Raw genomic sequence first — 26451 nt, 5'->3', positions numbered from 1 at the left:
CAGTATGATGCATACAGCATATCATATAGGAGACCAGACTCCCACAACTCCAGCATGATGTATACAACATATCATATAGGAGACCAGGCTCCCACAACTCCAGCATGATGTATACAGCATATCATATAGGAGACCAGACTCCCACAACTCCAGTATCATGTATACAGCATATCGTATAGGAGACCAGGCTCCCACAACTCCAGTATGATGTATACAGCATATCATATAGGAGACCAGGCTCCCACAACTCCAGTATCATGTATACAGAATATCATATAGGAGACCAGGCTCCCACAACTCCAGTATGATGTATACAGCATATCATATAGGAGACCAGACTCCCACAACTCCAGCATGATGTATACAGCATATCATATAGGAGACCAGGCTCCCACAACTCCAGTATGATGTATACAGCATATCATATAGGAGACCAGACTCCCACAACTCCAGCATGATGTATACAGCATATCATATAGGAGACCAGACTCCCACAACTCCAGCATGATGTATACAGCATATCATATAGGAGACCAGACTCCCACAACTCCAGCATGATGTATACAGAATATCATATAGGAGACCAGGCTCCCACAACTCCAGTATCATGTATACAGAATATCATATAGGAGACCAGGCTCCCACAACTCCAGCATGATGTATACAGCATATCATATAGGAGACCAGGCTCCCACAACTCCAGTATGATGTATACAGCATATCAAATAGGAGACCATGGTGCTTCCTACACTAGTGCTGACGTTGCAGAGCACATAACAGAACATAGAGACTCCTTTTCTTCCTTCCTAGACCCCCACCCTCTCATATTAGGGTTAAATTCTTGCAAGGGGAGGGGCTTCGTTGCCAACACGACTCAAGGCAGACAGCTGAAACATGCCTTATTGTCTGCACAATCCTCCATAGGGACGCCGGGAGTTGTAGTTTTGCACTCTCTTCATCGCCACTATAACTTGTTGACTCCTCCTGTTGGCACGTTGGGACCTTACGGAGTATCTTCATCCTCTTCTTTCTGCGCTGGCTCAGGCATGACCCTCAGCCTCTGGAGGCGCAGGCGAACTGCTTGAGGATGCTGCTGAGAGAGCGGCTCTCACTATCAGGTCATAGGGCATAACTGACGGACGAGCGGGCTCCTTTGTGACCTGGGTCAGGACCTGGGTAAGTGCGGCCACACATTGTTTTATTGCATTGGATGTACAGTTTGTGCTGAGCAGTGAGGTGGGGGGAGCCGGAGCCCTGCACTGCCCACCAGGCGTCAAACTTTTCCTTCTTTCTTGTATAATGGTGGAGTATCAGAGCTGAGTTACCATTTAACTGTTTCATTGTTGTATTGACCACTGACACTTCGGGAGGTTTTACCTGCAATATTGTGAGACCCCATTCAATACAGTGCAGTATAGGGGTCTGGTTTGTGGCTAAACCAACTCCACTACATCTGAGTATATGACCAGAACCGACTCTGCTACATCTGAGTGTATGACCAGAACCAACTCCACTACATCTGAGTATATGACCAGAACCGACTCTGCTACATCTGAGTGTATGACCAGAACCAACTCCAGTACATCTGAGTCTATAAGCAAAACTACATCTGAGTGTGTAAACTCTTGTGAGACACAAATCACAGCAGCCCTGTAATCTGTGGAGATCTCTGCTGAGGAAGCTGTGCAGGCGGTGATAGTGGAGACTGACAGCTCCTCCAGCCCTCACAGGAAGCTCAGGGCTCTGACATTTACTATCTGATACTAAGCTTAGCTTTTGGAGAACTTACTATCTGATACCAGCTATAGATTTATGATGGCATTTACATTATACTGTGTAGGGGACCAGGAAATGGGGATTTTACCCTGTGACCTTAAGAAAGGCTGTTCTTCTTCTACCTTTCGATGTCTTCTCCGCGCCGCCGTTTGCTTGAAATCCCGTTTTTGTCGGTATGCAAATGAGTTCTCTCGCAGCAATGGGGACGGGCAGTACTCTTTTACTGCCGCTTGCGGGGCCTTAGCCTTAGGGTCCATTCACATGAAGGAAAATGGTGAGGAATTTTCCACGCAAAAAAAAAAAAAATAGCCTCCCATTGATTTCAATTTTGCTAGTGGAAAAAAAAAGTAGCAGAACCCATTGAAATCAATGGGAGGCTTTTTTTTTCAGCATGGAAAATTCCATACCAAATTACTCACCATTTTTCTCCATGTGAATGGACCCTAAGAGGACCTTTCATCAGATTGGGCACAGGGATTCCATATACTGCTGAAAAGCCGACAGTGCGCTGAATTCAGCGCACTGTCAGCTTTCCCGATCTGTGCCCCGGGTAAAGCGCTATCGGTCCTGGTACCGTTGCGCTTTACAATCAGAAGGGCGTTTCTGACAGTCAGTCAGGTACGTCCTTCTCCACAGCAGCGCCTATGGCTGTACTGTGTGAGTGGGGAGGAACGGGGAGTTCTTCCTCGCTCACACTGTACAGTGCGATAGGCGCTGCTGTGGAGAAGGACGTACCTGACTGACTGTCAGAAACGCCCTTCTGACTGTAAAGCGCAACGGTACCGGGACCGATAGCGCTTTACCCGAGGCACAGATCGGGAAAGCCGATAGCGCACTGACGGCTTTCCAGCAGAATATAGAACTGCCTGTGCCCAATCTGATGAAAGGTCCTCTTTGAGTGGCTTTTCCTCAAGGTGCTTGGTTTACTGGCTAGAAGTGACTGCATGACTAGATGAAGCTTCTCCCTACTCTTGTGTGACTAGTTAAGATAAATTTATATATGCTGGTCTAAGGTTTTAATCATTTATAACTCTATTTTTCAGCAATACAAAGCTTAGTGAGGGGCTCCATAGGAAAGACCATTACTGAATTACATGGGAAAAGCCACCTTAAAGGTCCCCTTTACTGCTCGTAGGCACACATGTGAAAAACCTGGTAACATGTGCTACTCTTTACTCTGACTAATCCCTACAAGCACCAAGACGTACACCGGTGCACATGACTAACTATGGTGTTCACTCTGAACTAGCATGGACACACTAACTGCTGGGTCCAGTGGCGTAACTAAAGTCTTGTGGGCCCCAGTGCAAACTTTTGACTGTAGCCTCCTACCCCCTCCCTAGAGTGAATTTTTGATAGTGGCAGCTACAGTTGCTGCAGCAATCTCAGGTACTTGAAAGGGATACAGCTATAGTACCCACAACTGCCGTTATCAAGAACACAGTGAGTGAGCAGCGCCCAGCATGTAAGCAACGCTAGGATAGTGTTACGTGCTCCACAGTGGACTGCACACAATATATGTTCACATGATGCTCAGCCCAGAACAGGTTAACATACGGTTTGTTTGTTTGTTTTTATTCATCTCCCTTGGGCTGGCAGCTCTTGGATAGGGGGCTGAGCCCCTTTCCAATAACAATATGTATAGCAGTCGGGGAACAAGGCTTTCACCAACCACTTTTAGGGGGCATTCACACAATGTAACACGGCGTTGATTCTGATACGTAAACTCATGTCAGAATCGGCACTGCAAAATAGAATCCCATTGACTTCAATGGGTTCCGTTTAGCGTGCGTAAGGGAGCCTTCACACGGAGTAAACGCGTGTATTTTTGCAAAATACACGTGTAAAAATAAGACTCCCATTGACTTCAATTATATTTTTTACACGTGTAGAAATATGCCTGTAAAATGTCATTGAAATCAAGGGGAAGTCTTATTTTTACACGTGTATTTTGCAAAAATACACACGCGTTTACTCCGTATGAAGGCTCCCTAACACATTGACATTAACTTGAGGCTTTTTAACCCATTGATTCCAATATGTTACGCGCACTAAACGGAACCCATTGAAGTCAATGGGATTCTATTTTGCAGCGCTGATTCTGACATGAGTTTACGTGTCTGAATCTACGCCGCGTTCCATCGTGTGAATGCCCCCTTATGGTGGTCCAGGGCCTTGGCCATTTCCAGCTGGTCGATGACCCTGTACCCCTCCAATTCCGTTCGCACCCTTTACGACCGCAATCGTGATGCCACTAGCTGAATCTGTGCTGTTTCACACATCAGGGATCCAGCAGAGTTAAGTAAAATGACTCTGATCATGGGCATTTAACCACTAAGCTGTTGTTTAAAACTGCAACTACGGCATCTGAGTTATTTCACCTTTCATCCCAACACGTCCCCTGGATGCGATTGTAAGGGGTGTTCTACGTTTTTTGTTTTGTTTTTTTAAAAGCGCTCCTCTTTCCCTAGATCCCTATGCTTTAAAAGTGAACATAAACATGTTTATTGCTTCTCTAAGTCCAAAAATGCCCAAACTATTAAAATATAAAAACATTTGTCCCATACAGTAAACCCCAAATCAGAATAATTTAAAAATGGCTGAATTGATAGCTAGGGAAAGGGGGAGGTAGTGTGAGTCAGCTCATTCAATAAATCATGGTAGTTGTAGGATAAAATCACAGGAAGCTATAGCCTATAAACAAATGCAGAGGATGCCTGGAGCTCCCAGAAGACACTCAAAACACTGAGGTATTTGAGTGAACTTAGTAACCCATTAATAGCACTAATGAACCTGACTTTTTTTTTTTTTTTTTCCTTTAATGAAACTTTTTATATGTAAAGGTTTTTTTTTTTTGTTTGTTTTTTTTTCCTTCTCTGCTCACATAATACACAGTGTATTAGTCTGAAAAAAAATTATAAACTTTTTAAGCGTTTTTGTTCTTTATATAGAAAGTCTAGTAGTCTGTGATAATATATAAAAAAAAATAATTCTGCTCCTCCATTACGCATTGATAAGTGACAATTCTGAAACAAACAAACAAAAAAAAGTTGTTCTTAGGCTAAGAACCCATGTGGCTGACCACAGCAAAAAAAAGTGCTGCAAGAAAAAAAACTTTAGTGGGTTTTTTTTTTTTTTTTTTTCCTGCAGTGACTTTCTGCTTCCAATATACCTATTGGGAAAGCACTGTTGTTTCCAAGGTATAATTAATGTGCAGCAATTTCCAAAACCACAACGCACAAAATATATTATATATCCCGCCTCAGGTTCTGGACCAAATACCGGGTAGACGTGACTGAAAGCTAGTGCACTGCTCCGGCATCCAGCCGCACACTCCGCTCCGGATTAGACCCAAAGAATGGGCCTAGTCCGGCGGAGGGTGTGTCTTCAGGCTGAATCGCGGGACAAAACGGCCTGAAAAATGAGCATCTCGCTTCTTTGGGTTTGTCCCGGCTCCCGGATAAAAATCACCTGAGCGGCTCCCATTGACTTCAATGGGAGCCGTCTTTTTGGTCAGACCAAAAAATTCTCTGAACTTACCCTTAAAGGGATTTTCTGTGTTTCAGCAGCCTGGCTGCAGTCTTTTCATCTCACTTTCTGTATTTCTCCTCCCTCCCCCTCCCTCTTGCTAAATGGACAGGAGAAGTCTCAACACTTATACAGATCAGATAATATGCAGATGCTTGTACAAAATGGACTCAGTGTGTAGTGTGTTTATATAGAGATAACCGACTGGGCCTTATCAGCAAACTGCAATTAGCTGAACGATTGTCCTGCAGGCAAGAGCAGTGAGTAAGTGATGTTACTTGTCCTATAGGTAAGTGATTATATCAACGTTGTGTAAACAATGGGAAGAATAAAGTCATATAGCAGGCAAACAAAGCAGCATTTCTAAAGCAATAGATTTAGGAAAAGTATTCAATTTACATAAGCTACCAGTATAGACTGGTTTTTGACTTTCTTCAAATGAAGCACACGTGTAAATAAGACTGATGGGACTAATGGCCCCGGCTCAGCATGTCATTGTCATGTTCCCTTTTTGGAAAGTGGCTGGCATAGAAAAATGGCAGTGCTATTGTTAATGGCTCATCAATATTTTTAGCCTGAAAATCCCCTTTAATTTTCATATAGGAATGTGCTGTGTTTTTCCCTATTGACTTTTATGGAATAGGCAAAAAAAGTCCCAAATCATTCTGTAGAAAGGTTTTTCCCGTAGCTGTTTTCACAGAAAGTCTGTAGCGGTTTCCTGTGTGAACCTCCTGCTTCAATTATACCTATAGGGAAACCACCGGCATTTCCATACGTAAATGACATGCTGCAATTTCCAAAACTGCAACGGTTTTAGAAACCAAAGCTTTTCTGCTGCACGTATTTTATTACACTATGTGGATGGAATTTGCTAGAATCCCATTCACGTTATAGTGACTATAAAACACTGCTTTTTTTTTTTTTTTTTTTTTTTTCTGTGGCATTTCCACTGTGGCCAAACAAAGGAGTTTACGCCACGTGGGGCCCTGACCTCAGACAGTTTGTGTGGTTTCTTTGTTTTTGAAATTCAGCATAGGGTCTATGTCTAACAATAAGACCTGCTCAACACATGCACAAAGGTCCAGACCACAGCAGCATACAGGCGGCAGCCCCCCATGGACCGGTCTTCTTTCAGCACACAGGCAGCAGCCCAGAGACTGGAGGCTCTCTTCCACCCCCAAAGTATACCTGGGGCAGCCCTCCTCCTCCTAACCCACAAGTGGCAAGACACCAGTGGCCAGATGCCTCCAATACACTGGCAGCACCCCAGGGACCACCACCATCAACACACACACACCTGAAGGAACCCCCCCCACACACAATTATATGAAGGTACACCATATGGCAGCACCCTTCATACACAGGTAGAAGTACCCAAGGGACTAGCACCTCCTCACACACAGGTGGCAGTACCCTGGTACCACCTCCAGAACTCCTCTTAAACAAGTAATACTCCAGGAACGCCCCACACAAAATCAATACCACGGTGATCCAACACACTCATGCAGGAGCCCCCCAGGGACCTGAACCCCACAAGACCCTGCTCCCCATTACATGCTAGCAGCACTACAATGACTCCTGCAGACCCCCAAATGCCAAACACACATCAAGGAGACATGCCCCCATATTTAGATGCCAATTGCACTCCAGGGACCTGTGTCTCCACCCCCTTTAGTTGCCAGAAGGCACCAGGGACCCCTCCCCCCCCCATCCATGCCAGCAACATCCCCCCCCCCTTAGATGCCAACAGCACCCAGAAGGCCCATGCCCCCTTAAAATGCCATAAGCACCCTTCCCCCACCTGATGCACCTCAAGGACCCCTTTAGATATGAAAGCACCCTCAAATCACAGGCCTCCATATTAAGATGCCAATGGCACCCCTGCCCCCCTGCAGCACATCAAAGTCATCCCCCTCCTCAGAGAGGCCCTGTCCCTTCCTGTGACGAATTACCTACCTGGAACTACTCTGTTCTGGACACGAGCGAGCACAGAGACACAGTGGTGAGGTAGGTCTGCCCGCTCCTCCTTCACCCATGTATTCAACTCCTCCTCTTTGGATGCAGATGAGTTGTATCCAGGACATACCTTCCCCTCAACGGGATCATGGAACACGACCCCCGAGTCCGTGACTGTCCTGCAGAATCTGGGACAGTTGGGGAGATATGAATAAGGGTCATCAATTTTGAATCAGTTTTTGTCGGTGGGGTGGGGGTGAAACATTTAATTGTTCTTTATTTTATTTTATTTTTGACACAACCCACTGATCCGTTTATTACAAACATCAATTCATTTTATATCCTTTAAAAATGGAGACCTTCACTTTTATTGTCTGTGAAAATGGACAAAGCTAGTGTGTATATAATTTTTTTTATTTTTTGCAGTGAAAAATGGCATGTCAATCAGTCTACCACCACACACCAAAAAACAAAGCAAAACCGGACATTTGAGTAGAATGATCGGGTTTGATGCGTTCTCAAAATGGCTCACATGTTGTTCACTGTCATGTGAATAAGCCTAGAGTGGCTTTATTGCCAGCAGTGAATATTGACTTTGTTTCCTGGCCCAAATTTAGTCTGGAGAGAAGGACTTGACCCTAGAATGCATAATCCGTGCCTTTTAGGCCCACTAGCTTACTTGTTTGCTATTTTCTGCAAGATTACTTTAGATCGAATTTTGAAACTCCAGGTATTCTTCAAGTCTGTTGCTGTTGGTAATTTTCAGTTGTTTATATAGTTTTATGCGATAGGCATTTTGGGTATAACAATGCTTTTTTGGAACACCGCATATTTACATAACCTGAGCCTTTTAGGCCCATATTATGTTTCTCATATATTCATCAGTTTGCATCACAATCAGGGTTGCTGGGGAGGGAGGTGGATCATTCCTGAGTGTAGAAAGACATTTGATAATGTCATGGCTGTGTGATCTTGGGAGGGAGACTGACTCCTCCTTCTCAACGTGAGATGGCCATGACATCATCACAGGTCTTTCTGAATACAGTAATGACCATCAGGAGGATGGCATACACCAGTGATGGCGAACCTTGTATAGACTGAGTGCAATAATTTAAAAAAAACTAAAACCTTGATAGTTTTCAGTAGTTGATACCTTTTTGATGGCTAACTAATAATAACAGATTACAACGTTACGTTTCGGAACTCTGGGCTCCTTTCTCAAGTAAAAAGGAGCCTAGAGTTCCGAAACGTTGTAATCTGTCATCATTATTAGTTAGCCATCAAAATGGTATCAACTACTGAAGACTATCAAGTGTTTTTTTTTTTTTTTGTTTTTTATATTTCCTACCCACTGGCTAACATGGTACGAGAACAAACATTTTCCTTATGCAATAATTTAGTGAGTTTTGGGCTGCAGTTTGGGCAAAGTGTTAACACGGCAATTTAACTTTAAATTAACCAGGATCTGTTTTATAGTGACCGTGCAATGTTATTACAGCCTGTAATAATATCACATGTCTGCTATACAGTAATACAGATACTGTGTGATATAAATAAAGGCCCCCACACAGTAAAATGTGCTCCACAGTGGCCCCAGACAGTACAATTTGCTCCAAAGTGGCCTCCAGCCAGTATTATTCTCCACAGTAAGCCCCCCACACAGTAGTGTATGCTCCACAGTGGCCCCCACACAGTGGTATATGCTCCACAGTAGGCCCCCCGCACGGTAGTTTATGCTACTTACCCAGTATGGCTGCAGTCCCACTAAGGGTGTCCTCCTTGTTCTTCTGATAGCAGATGGTGATGGCTTACATCATGGCCCCTGCATCGGTTACACTGCAGTCAGTATAAGATGCGGTCCTGCAGACTACAGCTTACACTGACAGCTTTTAGCTGTATGTACATTTGCACATACAGCTGAAAGAAGCGATCATTCGCTGATAGGGAGTCCGGATTCCCCGTTAGTGAGCGATCATGGTGATGTTGCACACGCCAGTATAGAGGACTACTCTTTGTGTCCTATCTGGCACACATGCCATAGTTTCGCGAACACGGGCATACACTGTGTGCTGATTGCTGAAGGACCTGTGATGATGCCATGTGATCTGGGAGGAAGGAGTCAGCATCTCTCAGCATCTTTCTTTCTAGAAGAACCTGGCAAAGTGTATACCTTATGAGCCACAAAAATCCAGAGTATTGTACATCACCTAGAAGAAAGTCTAAAAGGTGAGAGAAGGAGGGGGTAGGGGTACACACACAGTCAACAATATCGGGAGGGGGGAGCCGCAGACACACACTAGGAAAGAGTGGACCACCCTGATTGTAATAGATGTCAGTAAACTAAAAGTAAAAAAAACAACTAAGGGCTCGTTCGCATCTGCGCCCGATATCCGTTCTGCAGGTTTCCGTTTTCTGCACAAAACAGAGGCAGGAGACTGAAACCTGCAGGACTCTTTCCTACCCATTCATTTGAATGGGTTTGAAAGATGTCTGGCCGTAAGCGTTTTATGCTCTCCGCCGCGAAACCGGTTTTTTTTTAAACCGAACACAGAGTCGGACATGCAGTACTCTGTGTCTGATTTAAAAAAAAAAAAAAACTGTTTCGCGGCGGAGAGTATAAAATGCTCTCCACCGCTCTCGGCCGGACCCAATCTGACAGGTTCTGCATGCAGAAGACGGAAACCACAGAACGGACTGCTGAACGCTGGTGTGAACCTAGCGTCAGTCAACAATGGCACACTCTTCAACCAAGGGTTTGACTGACCCATTACGTAATACTCTGAGAAAAGCTTAAGGAGCTGTAGGAAGTCCCCAATGCTTGGCCACTAAATGGGTACTCTTTTTTTTTTTTTTTTTTTTTTTTTTTTTTTTTTTTTTTTTTGTCTAACTACTTTTTGGGTGTTTTTTCTGCAAACAATTCTAAATACAATTTTGTGTATTTTTCTTACCATATATACTTGAGTATAAGCCAAATTTTTCAGCATAGTTTTTGTGCTGGAAAAGCCCCCCTCGGCTTATACTCGAGTCAAGCAAAAAATAAAAAATAAAAAAAATTATATATAATACATTTTATTTATATAGCGCCAACATATTCCGCAGCGCTGTACAATTTATAGGGTTCAGATACAGACATACATAACAAAGAACGTCATTTCACACAATGGGACTGAGGGCCCTGCTCAAAAGAGCTTACAATCTATGAGGTAGAGGGGGTGACACAAGAGGTAGCAGGGGCGGCATTGCTTATACAGTGTTCAGACAATTTTGTGCATTAGGAATTGTGATAGGCTTGTCTGAAAAGATGCGTCTTTAGTTTGCGTTTGAAACTGTAGAAGTTGGGAGTTAATCTTATTGTCCGGGGTAGAGCATTCCAGAGAAGTGGTGCAGCTCGGGAGAAGTCTTGTATACGAGCATGGGAGGTTCTGATAATAGAGGATGTAAGTGTTAGGTCATTGAGTGAGCGGAGAGCACGGGTTGGGCGGTAGACAGAGATGAGGGAAGAAATGTAGTGAGGTGCGGCATTATGGAGAGCCTTGTGGATGAGAGTAATAACTTTATATTTTATTCTATAATGAATAGGCAGCCAATGTAGTGACTGGCACAGACCGGAGGCATCGCTGTAGTGTCTAGCCTGATAGATGAGCCTGGCTGCTGCATTCAGAATAGATTGTAGAGGAGAGAGTTTAGTGAGGGGAAGACCGATTAGTAAGGAATTACAGTAGTCAAGGCGAGAATGAATCAGAGAGACAATAAGTGTCTTTAGTGTATCTCTGGTAAGGAAAGGGCGTATTCTGGAGATGTTTTTGAGGTGGAGGTGACATGAACGTGCGAGTGATTCAATATGAGGGGTGAAGGAAAGGTCTGCGTCAAATATGACCCCAAGGCAGCGGGCATGCTGCCTAGGAGTTATAGTAAGGCATGAGACTGCAATGGATATATCAGGGACAGATCTGTTAGATAGTGGAAACAGAGTATATATAATATATAATTTATTTTTTTTGGGGGGGAGGGGGTGTCTATCACCAGCCGCGATGGTAATGTATAGAATCTCCCATAAAATAGTGAGAAAAAAAAACTACTTCCCAATTTTGTAATAAACTTGTAAAAGTTATGTATTTGAGTCCCTCAATGTGATTTGCACACGGGCCTAAAAGGCTTGGGTTATGTAAAAGTGTAGCTTTCTAACGTCATGCATTCTAGGGTTAAAGAAACAGTGGTGTGTGATGCTGTGAGTCCTTGGCTTCAATGACTTTGCTGTCCAATACTGTATATATGGGGGGGGGGGGGGGTGTTTGTTTTTTGACTGTATATACTCTGTACTGTATATTTGGCTTTTAAAATATCATTGTATATTATTTTGTATGGCAGAGGTGAAAGTGACAGTCAGTCAGACTGGACAGGGGTTAATGCTTGTACCCGTGGGACAATAGACATCACTAGCTGCCATTTCATGTGCCTTTACATTGGTCAGTTATCACTGCTATTGCGAGAACATGTATGAATCATATACTTGGGCCTTTGTATGTCAATTCCAGACCCATTCTAAATCTATCCATGTTACTTTATCTGGTGGCAGCTGTTCAGAAGGTTTTGTCCATGAGATGCATAAGGCACCCAGTCTTTCCCCATCTGCTGACAGATATGAGGTAGCCTGTTATTATGTCTGTACTGGATGCGGCTTCCGGCCTCTTTCACCATCGTTTTGTCAATGGATCTAGCAGTAGTAGATACTCCAAGACCTATTTTATATTTTAGACACTTCAGGGGTCATGTCTCTGTAAATAAATGCAAATCCGACCAACAGGCATCTTTCTTGTGTGTTATAACCATTAAGTGTTACTTTAAGCTTTTTTGTCTGAGTTAAAACAGGCCTAAAATCCCTGGAGGAAAGACAGGGAATTCTTTACATTCTTTAGAGGGGAAAGGTTATAGTGAAGGGAATAGTAGCCGGCTATGTATGAAATAAACCCAAATCGGATGAAAGAAAAAGCTTTGGATATTGTCACACTCTTAAAAGTAAAAAGTCATATCGTGTATACTATAAGAACGCATATGACTTTACATTGGATTATCATTACTAACTTGTAAATAGAAAACGTAGCAACAAACAAAACTATAGCAACTCATTACATGCAATTCAACAGTAAAACCTCATTTTAACGCTGTCCGTAGATCGTTTTAGGCCCTTGAATGTAAAGCTTGGTATATACAAAGGCAACTAATCGGCTCCAAGCTGCTGTGGGAAAACGAAAGCTGGAATCTGACTGGATGATGTGTTCTTCTAACGTAATATCTGGGGTCTTGCTGGTTATTGGTTTTAGGTTATCTACAGTATGGTGACATATATAATATATAACTCCCAGTGGGGGCGAGGGCACAGCCGCAAACTGTTTGACATGTAGGATGTGAAAACTCAGCTCACCAGTTAAGAGACTTATGCTTTCTGGATCACATAAGGATGAAACAAAATCGCTATGAAATATTTGCGTTTTTGCTAAAATAAACCAAAAAAATTCATAGAACAATTTTGAGAAAGCTTTGTATGGCTGAGGCCCATTTAGTGGCTGCGGGAAAGACTGCAATGGCAACACAATGCATTTGTTCCTGCAACGCTTTTCACAGGAAGTCTGCCGAGGATTCTTCTGCGTACTTTCTGCTTCCATTATACCTATAAGGAAACCGCCGGCGTTTATGTAGGTATAATTGACATGCTGCAATTTCCAAAACTGCAACGGTCCTCTGTGTGTATTTTTCCGTATTGCAGATGACGTTTTGTTTTTTTTCCTCATTAGACCTGATTAGAATCCACTGAGTTGTTGTTGCATGTGGCTTTCACATGTTGAAATGTCACTTGTAGTAATTAAAAATTCACAAGGATTTTTTTTTTTTTTCTTTTCATGTCTTTTTACGGTTGCTTTATATGGAATGTAGTAACATGGCCATAATCATTACATGCAGTATCGCAATGTTATTTAGGTGTCATGCATCCAAACAGGGGTGAACCTGCTCCTTTCGCCGTCCGAGCGAAATGCAGAAAGCCGCGTGGTATCTCGAAAGGGGGCGGTGCTTAACGCCGTTCGCCGGCAGAGAGCAGGCCTGGAGACTGCCTGAGCGTGAGGGGAGGCTGCTGGAGCAGCGCTGCTCCAGTGGCCTCCCCAAACCACCGCTCCGTGCTAAGCCAGTCCAGGACAGCTTGTCCTGGACTGGCTTAGGTTAGCAAAAATGCCGTCCTCCCTGAGGCCCTGGCATAGTGCCGCCTGAAGCGCTCGCTTCAGGTCGCCTCATGGGAGGTGCGGCACTCCAAAAGACAGTATTTAGCATGAAGCCTTATTCAGAATTCTGTGATTTGATCAGTTACACACCAGTAATTAAAGGGATTCAATCACTTAGGCTGAGGCCCCATGTTGCGGAAACGCAGTTTGTTTGGTTTTTTTTCTTTTTTTTTTTTCAGCCAAAGCCAAGAATGGCTATACAAGGAATGGGAATTATATAGTAAGTTGTTATACTTTACCTTCTCCTCCATCCATTCCTTGCTTTGGCTCAAAAAAACCGCAACAAAATCTACAACAAAAAAAGTTGCGTTTCCAGAATGTGGGGCCTTAGCCTATAACTGCATTTTTTTTTCTCTCTAACACGTAGGAATAGCCTTTAACGGGATTCTACCATTAAAAAACTATTTTTTCTAGGTAACACGTCGGAATAGCCTTTAGAAAGGCTATTTGTCTCCTACCTTTGTAAGTGATCTCCGCTGCGCCGTTTGTTCGAAATACCGATTTGTACCGGTATGCTAATTAGTTCTCTCGCAGCGATGGGGGCGTCCCCCAGCGCAGGAGATGCGTTGGGGGCGTCCCCATTGCTGCTCGAAAACCGACTCCAGCGCCGCCTCTTTCTTCTGCATCCTCCCCTTCCTTCTTCGGCTTGACGTCGGACGCCTGCGCAGTACGCTCTGTTCAGCGAACTTGTGGTGTCAGCACTATGGCCGCGGGCATGCACAGTACGATCGGCGAAGTTCGCCGAACGGAGCGTACTGCGCAGGCATCCGACATCAAGCCGAAGAAGGAAGGGGAGGATGCAGAAGAAGACAGAGGCGGCGCTGGAATCGGTTTTCAAGCAGCAATGGGGACGCCCCCATCGCATCTCCTGTGCTGGGGGACGCCCCCATCGCTGCGAGAGAACTAATTAGAATACCGGTACAAACCGGTATTTCGATCGAACGGCGCGGCGGAGATCACTTCCAAAGGTAGGAGACGAATAGCCTTTCTAAAGGCTATTCCGACATGTTACCTAGAAAAAAAAAAAGTTTTTTAATGGTAGAATCCCTTTAAGAAAGGCTATTCTTCTCCTACCTTATACTGCATTCGCATAGAGTTTTCTTTGGTCAGGAACTTGGTCAGGAAACTGACTCAAATTCCTCCTCCTCAAAACGCCTCACCATAGGACTGTATGGAGTTCCTGTGAAGCTGCAATGACAAATACTCCATATTGTATGTAGCAAAGCTAGATGTCCCTTTCATTCAAGGTCCTGGGAAGGCTTGGTAACTGGGACTGCTGTGTATTTAATCTAAATATACCCTTATACTGTATATCCCTTTTTAGGGTTCTGATAAAGCTGGATAAAGTATCATATAGAACTGTGATAGACTACTGAATGGTTAGCACTATATTACTATAACCCCCATTGTTTCTCACTAATTGTGGCCTACTATGTTAGATTTTCCTTTGGTATATTTAGTAGCCCCTATGTCAGCATTACTTGGTATGTAACCCAAATTCCTAACATATCACACAGAGCTTCAATGGAAATACCGAGTACTATAATTCCAAAAAATAAGCAGCCCCCCCTCCTTGTGCTGTAATCCTACTGTAACTTGCTGGGATTTTTCAGGGTATTGGAAAAGCTGGGTAATATAGTTTGTCAAATGTAATCAGTAAATTTGGATACTATGATTTTTTTTTTTATTTATTTATTTTTTTTCCATACTATACCCAAATTTCCTGCAAATCAGAAAGGCCAAACTGGCAAAATTTTAGATAATGTTGTAATAGAGACTATTGAATACGAAATAATAAAGTGCCCCTTTATAGCTCCTGAATTATTCCATATCTTGCTAGATAATATGGGTAATATACAGTCATGTTAAAGGGAGCCTGTCACCAGAAGGATATAGTCACCTGGATAAAGCTTGCAAAATCCCCACTCTCCCCTCCGTCCAGTGGCGTAACTACTGAGGTAGCGGCTGCCACAGGGACTCTTAATAGGCCATTACCGGCTGGAGTTACTCCAGCCAGTAAAGGGCCCTATTTACTTGCCAATCCTGGCAGGGCCTGGGATCGGTAAGTGACGCCACCGGCCCCACAAACATTATTATTATACTCGAGTATAATGATCGGAGGCCCGGGAGATATAAGGGAACATAAAAAAAACGCTGTTACTTACCTCTCCGCACTCCATACAGGCTTCGGGCCTAGTTGTGGGATGTCCCTAGCGTCCTGGGTCATGTGATGTCCTGACGTCATTGAAGATGGCTGATTCCACCGAGGGCTGCAGCAGAGCCGGGGATAGGTAAGTGACAGTGTTCCTACAATATGAAAATGAGCTCTCTGTACCATCGTTGGCCCTGATCCATCATTGCAGGAAAGCTGGGCAACTCCGTAGTTGGTGCTATAAGAAGGACTGCTTATTCTCTCCCTGCATAAACCCCTTCTTATCGAACTTTTTTTCTTATGTCTTTTATATATGTGAAAGTTGAGTGAATTGGACAAAGTAAATAGAGTACTTGTCTCTCCCTAGTGTAAGTAATGTCCTGGAGCTATACCGTGTCATTGTAGTCACTAGGACTCCTTTTTAGTCAACTGATCTGCACTACAATGCACTACAAACAACGCAGGGTTTTTTTTTTTCTCCTGACGCTGGCTTTAAAAACTGCATTGAGTTTTTCTGGAAGCACCCTCTCATAATTCTTATGCACCTAAATTATTGGGTGAAGTTATGAGTAATTTTATGCTTATTTACAACTGAATTTGTTTTTCACCCTTTCTCTGTATGTATATGTATTTTTTTATTAATTTTTTTTTTCCCCATCAGGCTGTATCAAAGATGGTCTGGCATAGTGTCTGGTTTGGAGATTTAAGGCTACAATGAAGACATACACACGGGGAGCGCCTACTGTGTTTTTCATATATGTGCTATGTTGTGCAGTTGCACATGGCTCTGAGGACAGCACAAATGCCCAAATCCCATTCCTCAATGCAAAATATGATGGATACCCCATGCTGTACTTCTCAAAGGGTGAGGTGGAGAAGCTGCGTACCCAAGCAGAAGGCAGCCATCAACATATTGCATCACGTATTGATAAAGCGGTTCATACGATGCTCACCAACCCCACTGAATACCTCCCACCTTGGGATCCAAAGGATTTTTCCGCCAGATGGAATGAAATTTATGGCAACAACTTGGGGGCACTGGCAATGTTCTGTGTCTTGAATCCTGACAACACTGAAGCAATTGGCCTGGCAAGAGAATACATGGAAAGAATGGCAGCACAGCCTAGTTGGTAGATTTTTGTTTTTTATTATTTAAACTCTTATTTTGTTGCATGTTGTATTGTTAAATATGTATTGGCCAAAATAGAGTAAAGTTCATAACCCTTGACTTCAGTTTTTAAACAACCTTACTTCTGCTTGGCTAAGTCTGAATGCCTTCTCTGTGCCATAAGGGAAGTAAGCTGCTGCCAGAAACCAGTGGTAGCTTACTTCCAAGAACACAAGGGTCTGGCTTGCAGTCAGGGGTGAGTAACACATTAGATGGTCTTCCTTCTTAAAAATGAAGCGTTTGACCAACATTAATCTGATGTGAAGAAGTTTCTATCCAATATCTGTGTATCTAACTAATCAGTTGGTATTGGGAGTTGAGACTGCCAGAACTAGCAAAGTGTACAGAGCAGTAAGTATACAGCTCTCTACGTTGTGTATCAGCAATGTCGAGTCACTGCAGCTCATCTCCCGTTCGCTTTAAAGGGGCTCTATCATTGGGAAAAGGCATTTTTAGTTAAGCACATACTTGCATAGCCTTTAGAAAGACCATTCCACATGTACCTTTTGTATGTAAATTGCCTCGGTAGTTTTTGAATAAGTCCATTTTTATTCATATGCTAGTTAGCCTTCTCTGTGCACTCTGGAAGTCTCATCATGCAAACTCTAGTCTCTGTGTGTATGAGAGCAGAGAGGCTGCTTTGCTGATGACTCTCACACACATAGAGAATAGCAGAGAGGGTGCACACAGACACTTCCAGAGTGCACGGAGAAGGCTAACTAGCATATGAATAAAAAGCGGCCTCACTCAAAAACTACTGAGGCAATTTACATACAATAGCCTTTCTAAAGGCTACGCAAGACTGTTCTTAGCTAAAAATGCCAATTTCCAATGATAGAGCCCCTTTAAAGGGGCTCTATCACTGGGAAAAGTCATTTTTATCTAATCACATGCTTGCATAGGCTTTAGAAATGCTACTTCACACCTACCTTTTGTATGTAAATTGCCTCAGTGGTTTCTGAATAAGTCCTTTTTTATTAATATGCTAATGAGCTTTCAGCCAGCTCAGGAAGTTCCCAGCAGCCTCCTCTCTCCTATTATTTCCTATGTGTGTGAGGCAAACAGGAAGCTGAGTCATCATCAGCAGCAGCAGCCTTCCATAGGAAACAGGAGAGGTGTGCACAATATATCATGCAACAGTCTAATTAGCATATGAATAAAAACGGACTTATTCAGAAACCACTGAGGCAATCTACATACTAAAGGTAGGTGTGGAATAGACTTTCTAAAGGCTATGCAAGGATGTGATTAGTTAAAAATGACTTTTCCCAATGATAGAGCCCCTTTAAGCACTGAAATGTCTCTTTAAAGCTACAAAATGTACCTCCTGATATATAACCACATTGGAGATGTTTTGCTTTTTGGCACATTACCATGGTGTGTTTGCTCCACTTGTTTTACCAGAGGGTTTTTGATTTTAGCTTTTGCACTACTGCAGATGCTTTCTTTGATCTGTTCGACTCTAAGCACAGGCTAGCATAAAACGTGCGCTTCTGTCATCATGCCTGGCACAGATGTTCTGTACGGAGCCCACGTGCTTGAAAACATTTGTCTCTGGGCTAATGAGTTCCTGGAGATGTTTCGGGGCATTTGATATGGAGATGTGGTTCTTGTCAGATCTTGCCTAGTCAAAACACAAATCCTTTTTGGTCAAGATAAATGGACTTTCTTCGAAACAATGTATTTATTTAGATGTGCTTTGTAAAATTCCTTATTTTGTTCAAGATTATAATTATTTTATTTTTTTCTTCTACAAATCTCCTGTATTGATAGTATTGAAGCAACATTAGCAGGATTATTAGTAAATAAATAAATAAAAAAAATAAATAAAATATATATATATATATATATATATATATATATATATATATATATATATATATATATATATATATAAATTTATTTAGCAGCTTTTAAGTCACTGGTGCTGTACGCTTGTGAAGGAGTTCATATAGACAAGTTCCATAAACATGCAACTAACTAGATGACCAACATTATACAAGTAGGAAAGGGGACCTTCCTGCAGGCTTGTAATCTACATGGGAAAGCAGGTGGACAAAATAGGTGTGGGGAACTGTTACTCATATGGTGGCATAGTGACCACAGGGTTACTGGTGTTCAGGTAGGGATTGTGGGAGACAGTCTTACAAATCATGCAAGTCAGCTCCAGGTTATGGGACGTGTATATAAAAAAATCTTTCAGGCGGTTCTATGAAGATCTTAACTCCTGAAATGTAGTCTCCGATCCTCACAGGACCTTCAAATCTGCAGAGCCAAGTCCCTTTTTTCCTGTTTGCTTATCACAACATATTTGCCTGTAACGAAGGACCTTGGTAACAGAGGACATATTCCAAGATTGCATGGTGATTTCACTGTATTGTAGTTAGAACAACTGTAAAACACCAACTAACTAATACATAAGCTCTAAATTATCTCACTTATTAGGAAGCGTTGTGGGTGTGTTTTTTTTTTTTTTTTTTTTTTTTTTTTTTTTTTTTTTTTTTTTTTTTTGCATGATATGTAGCTAGAAAACTATGGTTGGTGTACGCCACATAAATGTAAACGTTGGATTAGGCATATTTTTATTTTCAGAAGTAATAACAGGAAAGGCTGATCCATCTGTATCTGTTTGTTTTGCAGGTTAGTGAAGGATGCTCCGTGGGATGAGGTTCCTCTGGCACACTCCCTTGTAGGCTTTGCCACTGCTTATGACTTTTTGTACAATTCGCTTTCTAAACACCAGAAGGAAAGGTTTCTTGAAGTAATAGCAAATGCTTCAGGCTTAATGTATGAGACCTCGTACAGGAGGGGCTGGGGATTTCAGTATCTGCACAATCATCAGCCTACGAACTGTGTAGCCCTGCTTACAGGCAGCTTGGTCATGATGAATCAAGGTAAGAATCATACAGTCTTTGTGTTTCTGGGGGCTGCCTTTTTTATGAACCCGTATTTGATATGTCATTATGTGACATTCTAGTAGTTTTACAGCAAACTATTGGCATACACTATATACTAATACAAAAAAGGTCAAAACTCAGAAGTTAAAATGGAGTCCATTTGGTTCAGACAAGGTCTCCATTATTTTGACAGAATTAAAGTTGCATGCCATGCCAATCTTCCCATTGTAAACTGCAATGTAGATATTATTAGAATTCAGAGGCTTTATTGTACGGTCATGGCCAAAAGTTATTTGAGACTCACAAGTTCTTTTTTTTTTCTTTTTTTTTTTTTTTTGGGGGGGGAGGTAGTGATCAGGTGTTTGTATGGTGATACTGAACTACAATCATAATTATTTCATACATTCTAGACTTATATTAACTGACTTGAGGTTTGTACAAAGGCTCAATATTTACAGTATTAACCCTTTATTTTTCAAGACCTCTGCAGTTCATCCTGGCATGCTCAAAATCCGCATCTGGGCCAAATCCTGACTGACACCCTGTTCTTAGAATGGCCTGAAATCACTTGATTTGTAGCTGTTACTAGCTGAACATATCTAAATAACCTAGTTTTATTACTCAGCACAAAGTTTGTTTTTTGCTAATATATCTAGGAAGTTCATGTAAGCACCTCGCTAAGTCTATCTTAAACTAAATGTATATGTTACTGATACTTTGATAAATGTTATTATGCATAATTTGGTATTATACATAACCAATAAAGGTGGTTAATGTGGTGATATATAGACAATTTATTATTTTAACTGGTTATTTTACATACAACCAAAACCCTCTTGGCTAAAGTGATAAATGACGACAATATTTAAGAAGTATGGAATTGTCATCAGTGCTTGTGACGCTAGGTTCACATCTGCGTTCTGGTCTCCGTTCTATGGTTTCCGTCTTCTGCATGCCAGAAGACGGAAACCATAGACCGGGTCCGGCCGTGCACGGCGGTGAGCGTTTTAGGCTCTCCGCCGCGAAACCGGATTTTTTTTATCCGGACACAGAGTACTGCATGTCCGACTCTGTGTCTGGATTATAAAACCCGGTTTCGCGGCGGAGAGCACAAAACACTCACTGCCGCGCACGGCCGGACAGCTTTCTCACCCATTCAAATGAATAGGTGAGAAAGTCTCCTGCAGGTTTCCGTCTCCTGCCTCTGTTTTAGGCAGGAAACGGAAACCTAAAGTACGGAGACCGGGCGCAGATGTGAACGAGCCCTGAAAGAAAAATTACAATGTTTTATTCGATGAGAAAACCTTTTTCTCTCACCATTTGTAAACGAACAACCTTCTACTTGTTACAACATGGCAAACTATCATGGCATGTGGAATTACACGGTAACCCTGGCTTCTTGCAGTCACATTTTCCTGAAATACATTTTCCCCTGCAGTTATATCTTTTGAAAGCTTGACCCCCGGTGATTGAAGATTTCCTGGTACGCTCATGTAGAGTCACAAATACATCCTCTTGTGAAATGAAATTCTCCTTACAAATGGCAAACTGGTCCCTAGAATACTTTTAAGACAATTGTTCTTTTTTAGTCAATCTCCTACATCTTGCCATCAGCATCCACCTGCAGAATGACCCTCAAGAATGTTCCTGGAGTCACTTCTACCCCTGTCCACATCAAGAATCCGTAAAATTGCTCAGACAGGTTTAAACCTGCATAAGTGTGACATTTATCATACTAACCGGAGGGTGCTGAATATTATTAACAAAAACAGTTAATGTGATTCTGTAAAATATTTATTACACTAACCACCTTCACTGGTTATGTATAACACCCAGTTATTATGCATACTACCCACATTATCATTTGTATTTGCTGTAGACTTAAAATTGATCATATTCATCCCTTTTGTCTCATTGTTTGGTTTATGCTAGCTTCCCCCCTTCCCCCCCATTGTTTCTGAGATGGATAGAGATTAATTAGAATTTTTTTTTTTTTTTTTTTTCTTCAAGGCTATTTGCAAGAAGCTTACTTCTGGACAAAGCAAGCTCTCACAATCATGGAAAAGTCCATAGTCCTTCTGAATGATGTGACAGATGGATCACTGTACGAAGGTGTGGCTTATGGCAGCTATACAACAAGATCACTATTCCAGTACATGTTTCTTGTCCAAAGGCATTTTGATATCAATCACTTCAACCATCCTTGGCTGAAAAAACATTTTGCTTTTATGTACAGAACGATCTTGCCAGGTAAGGCTGTGAGAAAACCCAATCAATATCTAGACGTAGCTCCTCCCCCCTTCCTTCCTTGAAAGTAAGATTGCACTCCTATCCTAAAATGTAGGTTTGTTTATTATGTCACTAGCTGGCTACCAATAGCAATTTGTTGTTGTAGACTTATTTATGAATAATATCTTAATTAGCCCTAATATAATTAGGGCTTTTTAAAGGTGCTACATGTAAACCTAATTGAACAGGCCAATTTCTAATGACTATAGTGACCAATATGGAGTAAAATGTGTATCTGCAAAACAATTTTTCACTAGGCAGGAATCTGAAAGCAGAAATCAACTGATCTTTATGTCACTATACTCTGTCATCTATTACTTATACAAAAGAATTACATCCTAAGGAAAGATATAACTTTTGAAAGCTGTTTAAGGCCGGGGCCCCACGGGATGTAAATGCCTCAATTTGCCTATGACTGAAACACTGCGGGGAAAAATCGGTGTTTTACAGTCAGGACGGGAAGAACCGCGATGCATTTCTGCTGTGGTTTTTCCCGCAGCGCTTTTTTAGCCTAAAAGTTCGGAGGAAAGTTCTTAGTCTTGTCTTCACAAATTCCATCTGTGTCCAGTAGAACGTTCTGTAATGGTAGCCGTTCATTTTCATGTTTACAAAGCTACACATGCAACTACAACCACAAGAAACCGCACAATATTATAATTGCAAGCCTTTGACAGTCTGAGGTTACTTCATAGAAACCATATTTTGAATGGAGATGATGTAATACTAATTCCATCCTCATTCTGCACATATAATGACCGTTCGTTTCTTACAGAATATGTAAAAATATTTTGAGGTATCCTGTATTAAACAGGAATTTTTTAAAAATGTAACTTTGTTGCATCTATTGTTTGCTTCTATCATGCACACACTGGGTATATCTGGGTTATTTTCTTCAACACAAGAGATAAAGAATCATATCTTGTTTGTGTTCTGTTGCTTGGAGAGTGTGACTAAAACGAGGTGAAGTAAATTTTATCAGGATGCAAAGAGTATGTGAAATCAAATGCTGCAGGTAAACATTAGAAGGATTCTCGGACACAGAGCAGCAACACAAATCAGTTGTTTAGAGACAGTTGCTTGAGCAAGTGTCAAATCATTGGGACTGATGGCACCAGTTCTCTGCAATGTGCTGGGGACAATCAAATGAGCACCCAACATCCACACTTAAAGGGCACCCTAAAAACATTTCTTCAGGTAGACCTGCAGCATTTTCTAATCTAACACTTCTGCAGATTTGTTCTCCAGACTGATTCCCCCCCCCCCCCATTGTTGCACGGAGTTTGATGCCTAACCCAAGGCCACTCTGGCTGTCCAAGATCTCTAGATCTGTATATATAGGGACAATGGCTGGTGATGGACACATACAGCTTTGTTATATTAGATGATGATGATAATAATAATTAAAAAAAAATGGCTATACTGCTTTAGGGCTCGTTCACATCAGCGTTCATCTGTCCTTATTGCAGGTTTCCGTTTCCTGCATAAAACAGAGCAGGAGACGGAAGCCTGCAGGAGACTTTCTCACCCATTCATTTGAATGGGTGAGAAAGGTGTCCGGCCGTGAGCGGCAGTGAGCATTTTGCGCTACTCTGTGTCCGGATTAAAAAATCCGGTTTTGCGGCGGAGAGCCTAAAACGCTCACGGCCGGACCCGGTCTATGGTTTCCGTCTTCTGCTATGCAGAAGATGGAAACCATAGAACGGAGACATGAACGCAGGTGTGAACCTAGCGTCAGAAGTATCTTTTATCCTATGTTCATACCTCTACCTTGTAGATTACCTGAGTAAAGCCTCACTGTAATGTCTCATTTTGTCTGCACATGAACCCTATGATTTGCTGTTGAATATGTTGGAGATGGATAGATATCTCTATCTATTACAATTTATTCAATATTTTTTTTTATTTATTTTTATGCATTTAAACCCTCACACCCCAGGGTGAGATAATGAGGACCTGGCACCACGATTATGCTGATGTCTATATTATATGCTTTGTCCTAGGTTTTCAGAGATCTGTTGCCATAGCAGATTCAAACTACAATTGGTTCTATGGCCCTGAGAGCCAGTTGGTGTTTCTGGATAAGTTTGTGATGCGGAATGGGAGTGGGAATTGGCTGGCAGAACAGATTCAACTAAACAGAGTACAGGAAGGGCCTGGGACCCCAGCCAAAGGTCAGCGTTGGTGTACTCTGCACACAGAGTTTCTTTGGTAAGCAAATATTTTGTCTCCTCTATAATATTACTAAATGGTTTCACTACCCATTGGAGTGGTAGTGAGGTAACAACTAATGTGTTTGGGTTTATTTTATTTTTTAAATAGATCTTTGGGCATCCCACCTATGTCATTGGTGGGGGAAATAGATTTTAGAACTAGATCTTCACTTCCTTTTATGTGCCATGTACGCTAAGCTTCTTCAAAACAAATGTCCTTCTATGGCTTAACTGATCATCTTTAAAAAAGGCTTCAAAGTATGTCAAGATTTATGCTAAATATATGTGTACATATATTTTAATCTATTTTATTTTTTTTTTTTAACAGGTATGATGCTTCTTTGCCATCTACACCTCCACCGGACTATGGCATTCCAAGGCTGCATTTTTTTGAAGACTGGGGTGTGGTGACCTATGGTAGTGCCCTACCTGCTGAAATCAACAGGCCTTTCATCTCCTTCAAATCTGGAAAGCTTGGTGGCCGTGCAATATTTGATATTGTTCACAAAAACAAATACACAGAGTGGATCAAAGGATGGAGAAACTTTAATGCTGGGCATGAACATCCAGACCAGAATTCCTTCACATTTGCACCAAATGGTTTTCCGTTTATCACAGAAGCTTTATACGGACCAAAATATTCTTATTTAAATAATGTCTTAATGTTTTCACCAGCCTTGTCAGATTGCTGCTTTTTTCCATGGGAAGGTCAGGTGACTGAAGATTGTACTTCAAAATGGCTTAAATATAAGCAAGGTGAAGCTGCAGACTCTCACGGGTCGGTGACTGCAGCAATGGAGAAAGGTGGAGTTGTTTTCATTAGGGGTGAAGGGGTTTCAGCCTACAGCCCAAAACTGAAGTTGAAAAGTGTCCAAAGAAATCTTATTCTACTCCATCCACAACTGCTGCTACTTGTTGACCATATTCACCTAGACCATAGTAGTACTTTGGAGGCAACAACAACTTTTTTCCACAATGTAGACTTTCCTTTTGAGGAAACCATTATTGAAGGTGTTCATGGAGCAATAATTAGGCACAGAGATGACATATACAAAATGTATTGGATGGATGACACGGGCTTGAGTGAGAAAGCCAGCATTACATCCATGAACTACCCCCACGGTTACCCTTATAATGGAACTAATTATGTGAATGTTACTACTCATCTCAGGAAACCAATCACTCGATCAATATACCTTTTCATTGGACCATCTGTTGATGTTGAGAGTTTCAGTGTCCATGGAGACTATCAGCAAGTTGACGTGTTTTTGGCAACTAGTGATCATGCTTATGCTGTCTACCTCTTCACTGGTGAAACACCTAGTCAGTCAGTCTATGCTAAAGTAGTTGCAGACAGACAAAGAATTGTCTTTGACAAAAGTTCATCTATCAAAAGCTCTTCACCAGCTGAGGTAAAGGATTATGTGGGAATTGTAGAGCAGAACCTCCAGCACTTCAAACCAGTCTTTCAGCAACTGGAGAAAGAAATCTTGTCCCATGTAAAGAACACTGCTAGTTTTAGGGAGACTGCAGAGCGCATTCTAAGATTTTCAGATAAAAGAAACACCGAGGAGGCAATCGAAAAACTATTTGCCATTTCTCAACAACAAAAGCATACAGATAAGGTTAAAAGAACCAAGAAGGGACCAAGAAAGTACAAGTTTATCAATGCTGTTCCTGATATTTTTGCACAAATAGAAGTAAACGAAAAGCAGACAAGACAGAAGGCGATGGCATTGGCTCAAAGTGAAACGCCAATAAATGAGGATGAAGAAATGAAGGACCTTTTGGATTTTGTAGATGAGCCATCAGTAAGGGAGAAATCTAGTCCTCTTACCAAACATGGCTCCCAACACTTTACAACGCATTACAACAAGTCTGCGTCAATATCTGCTTCCTATGCGAGACTTTTCTTAATCCTAAATATTGCCATTTTCATAGTTCTCTTAGGATTACAGTTGTCACGATTTTTGAGGACTAAGAATGTCCATAGAAAGAGATGTCTTTATGCCATATTGTCTGTCGACTGCTGCATTTTATTGTGGCTGTATTCTTCATGTTATCGGGGACAGTGTTAGAACAGGAAGACTCCTAATATTTACAGATTAGGAACATCAACAGCAATTGTCTGCAGTTCTTTGTAACATTGTAATATTCTGAAATGGTCAACACAGCAAATTTTGTTTGGACATATTTAATAAAG

At 41.9% G+C, this 26451-nt stretch overlaps 1 protein-coding gene across 2 annotated transcripts; it reads left to right on the top strand.

Annotated features, from left to right (window-relative positions):
- The first annotated feature begins 876 nt into the window (after positions 1–876).
- On the top strand, positions 877–26451 carry DSE (dermatan sulfate epimerase). 2 transcript variants are annotated; one of them, XM_075268087.1, is made up of 6 exons: positions 877–1176; positions 16346–16814; positions 19493–19746; positions 21760–21999; positions 24039–24246; positions 24577–26451. In XM_075268087.1, exons 2-6 carry the CDS (start codon positions 16399–16401, stop codon positions 26324–26326), a joined length of 2868 nt encoding a protein of 955 aa, XP_075124188.1. In that variant the 5' UTR covers positions 877–1176; positions 16346–16398; the 3' UTR covers positions 26327–26451. The 2 variants fall into 2 exon arrangements, with proteins under 2 accessions (XP_075124188.1, XP_075124189.1); XM_075268088.1 differs by lacking the exon at positions 877–1176 and having other exon boundaries at positions 16708–16810.

This window comes from Leptodactylus fuscus, chromosome 3 (genome assembly GCF_031893055.1).
Source record: "Leptodactylus fuscus isolate aLepFus1 chromosome 3, aLepFus1.hap2, whole genome shotgun sequence".
Lineage (NCBI taxonomy): Eukaryota > Metazoa > Chordata > Amphibia > Anura > Leptodactylidae > Leptodactylus > Leptodactylus fuscus.
Note: the sequence above shows the minus strand (reverse complement) of the source record. Positions and strands in the feature narration are given on the sequence as shown.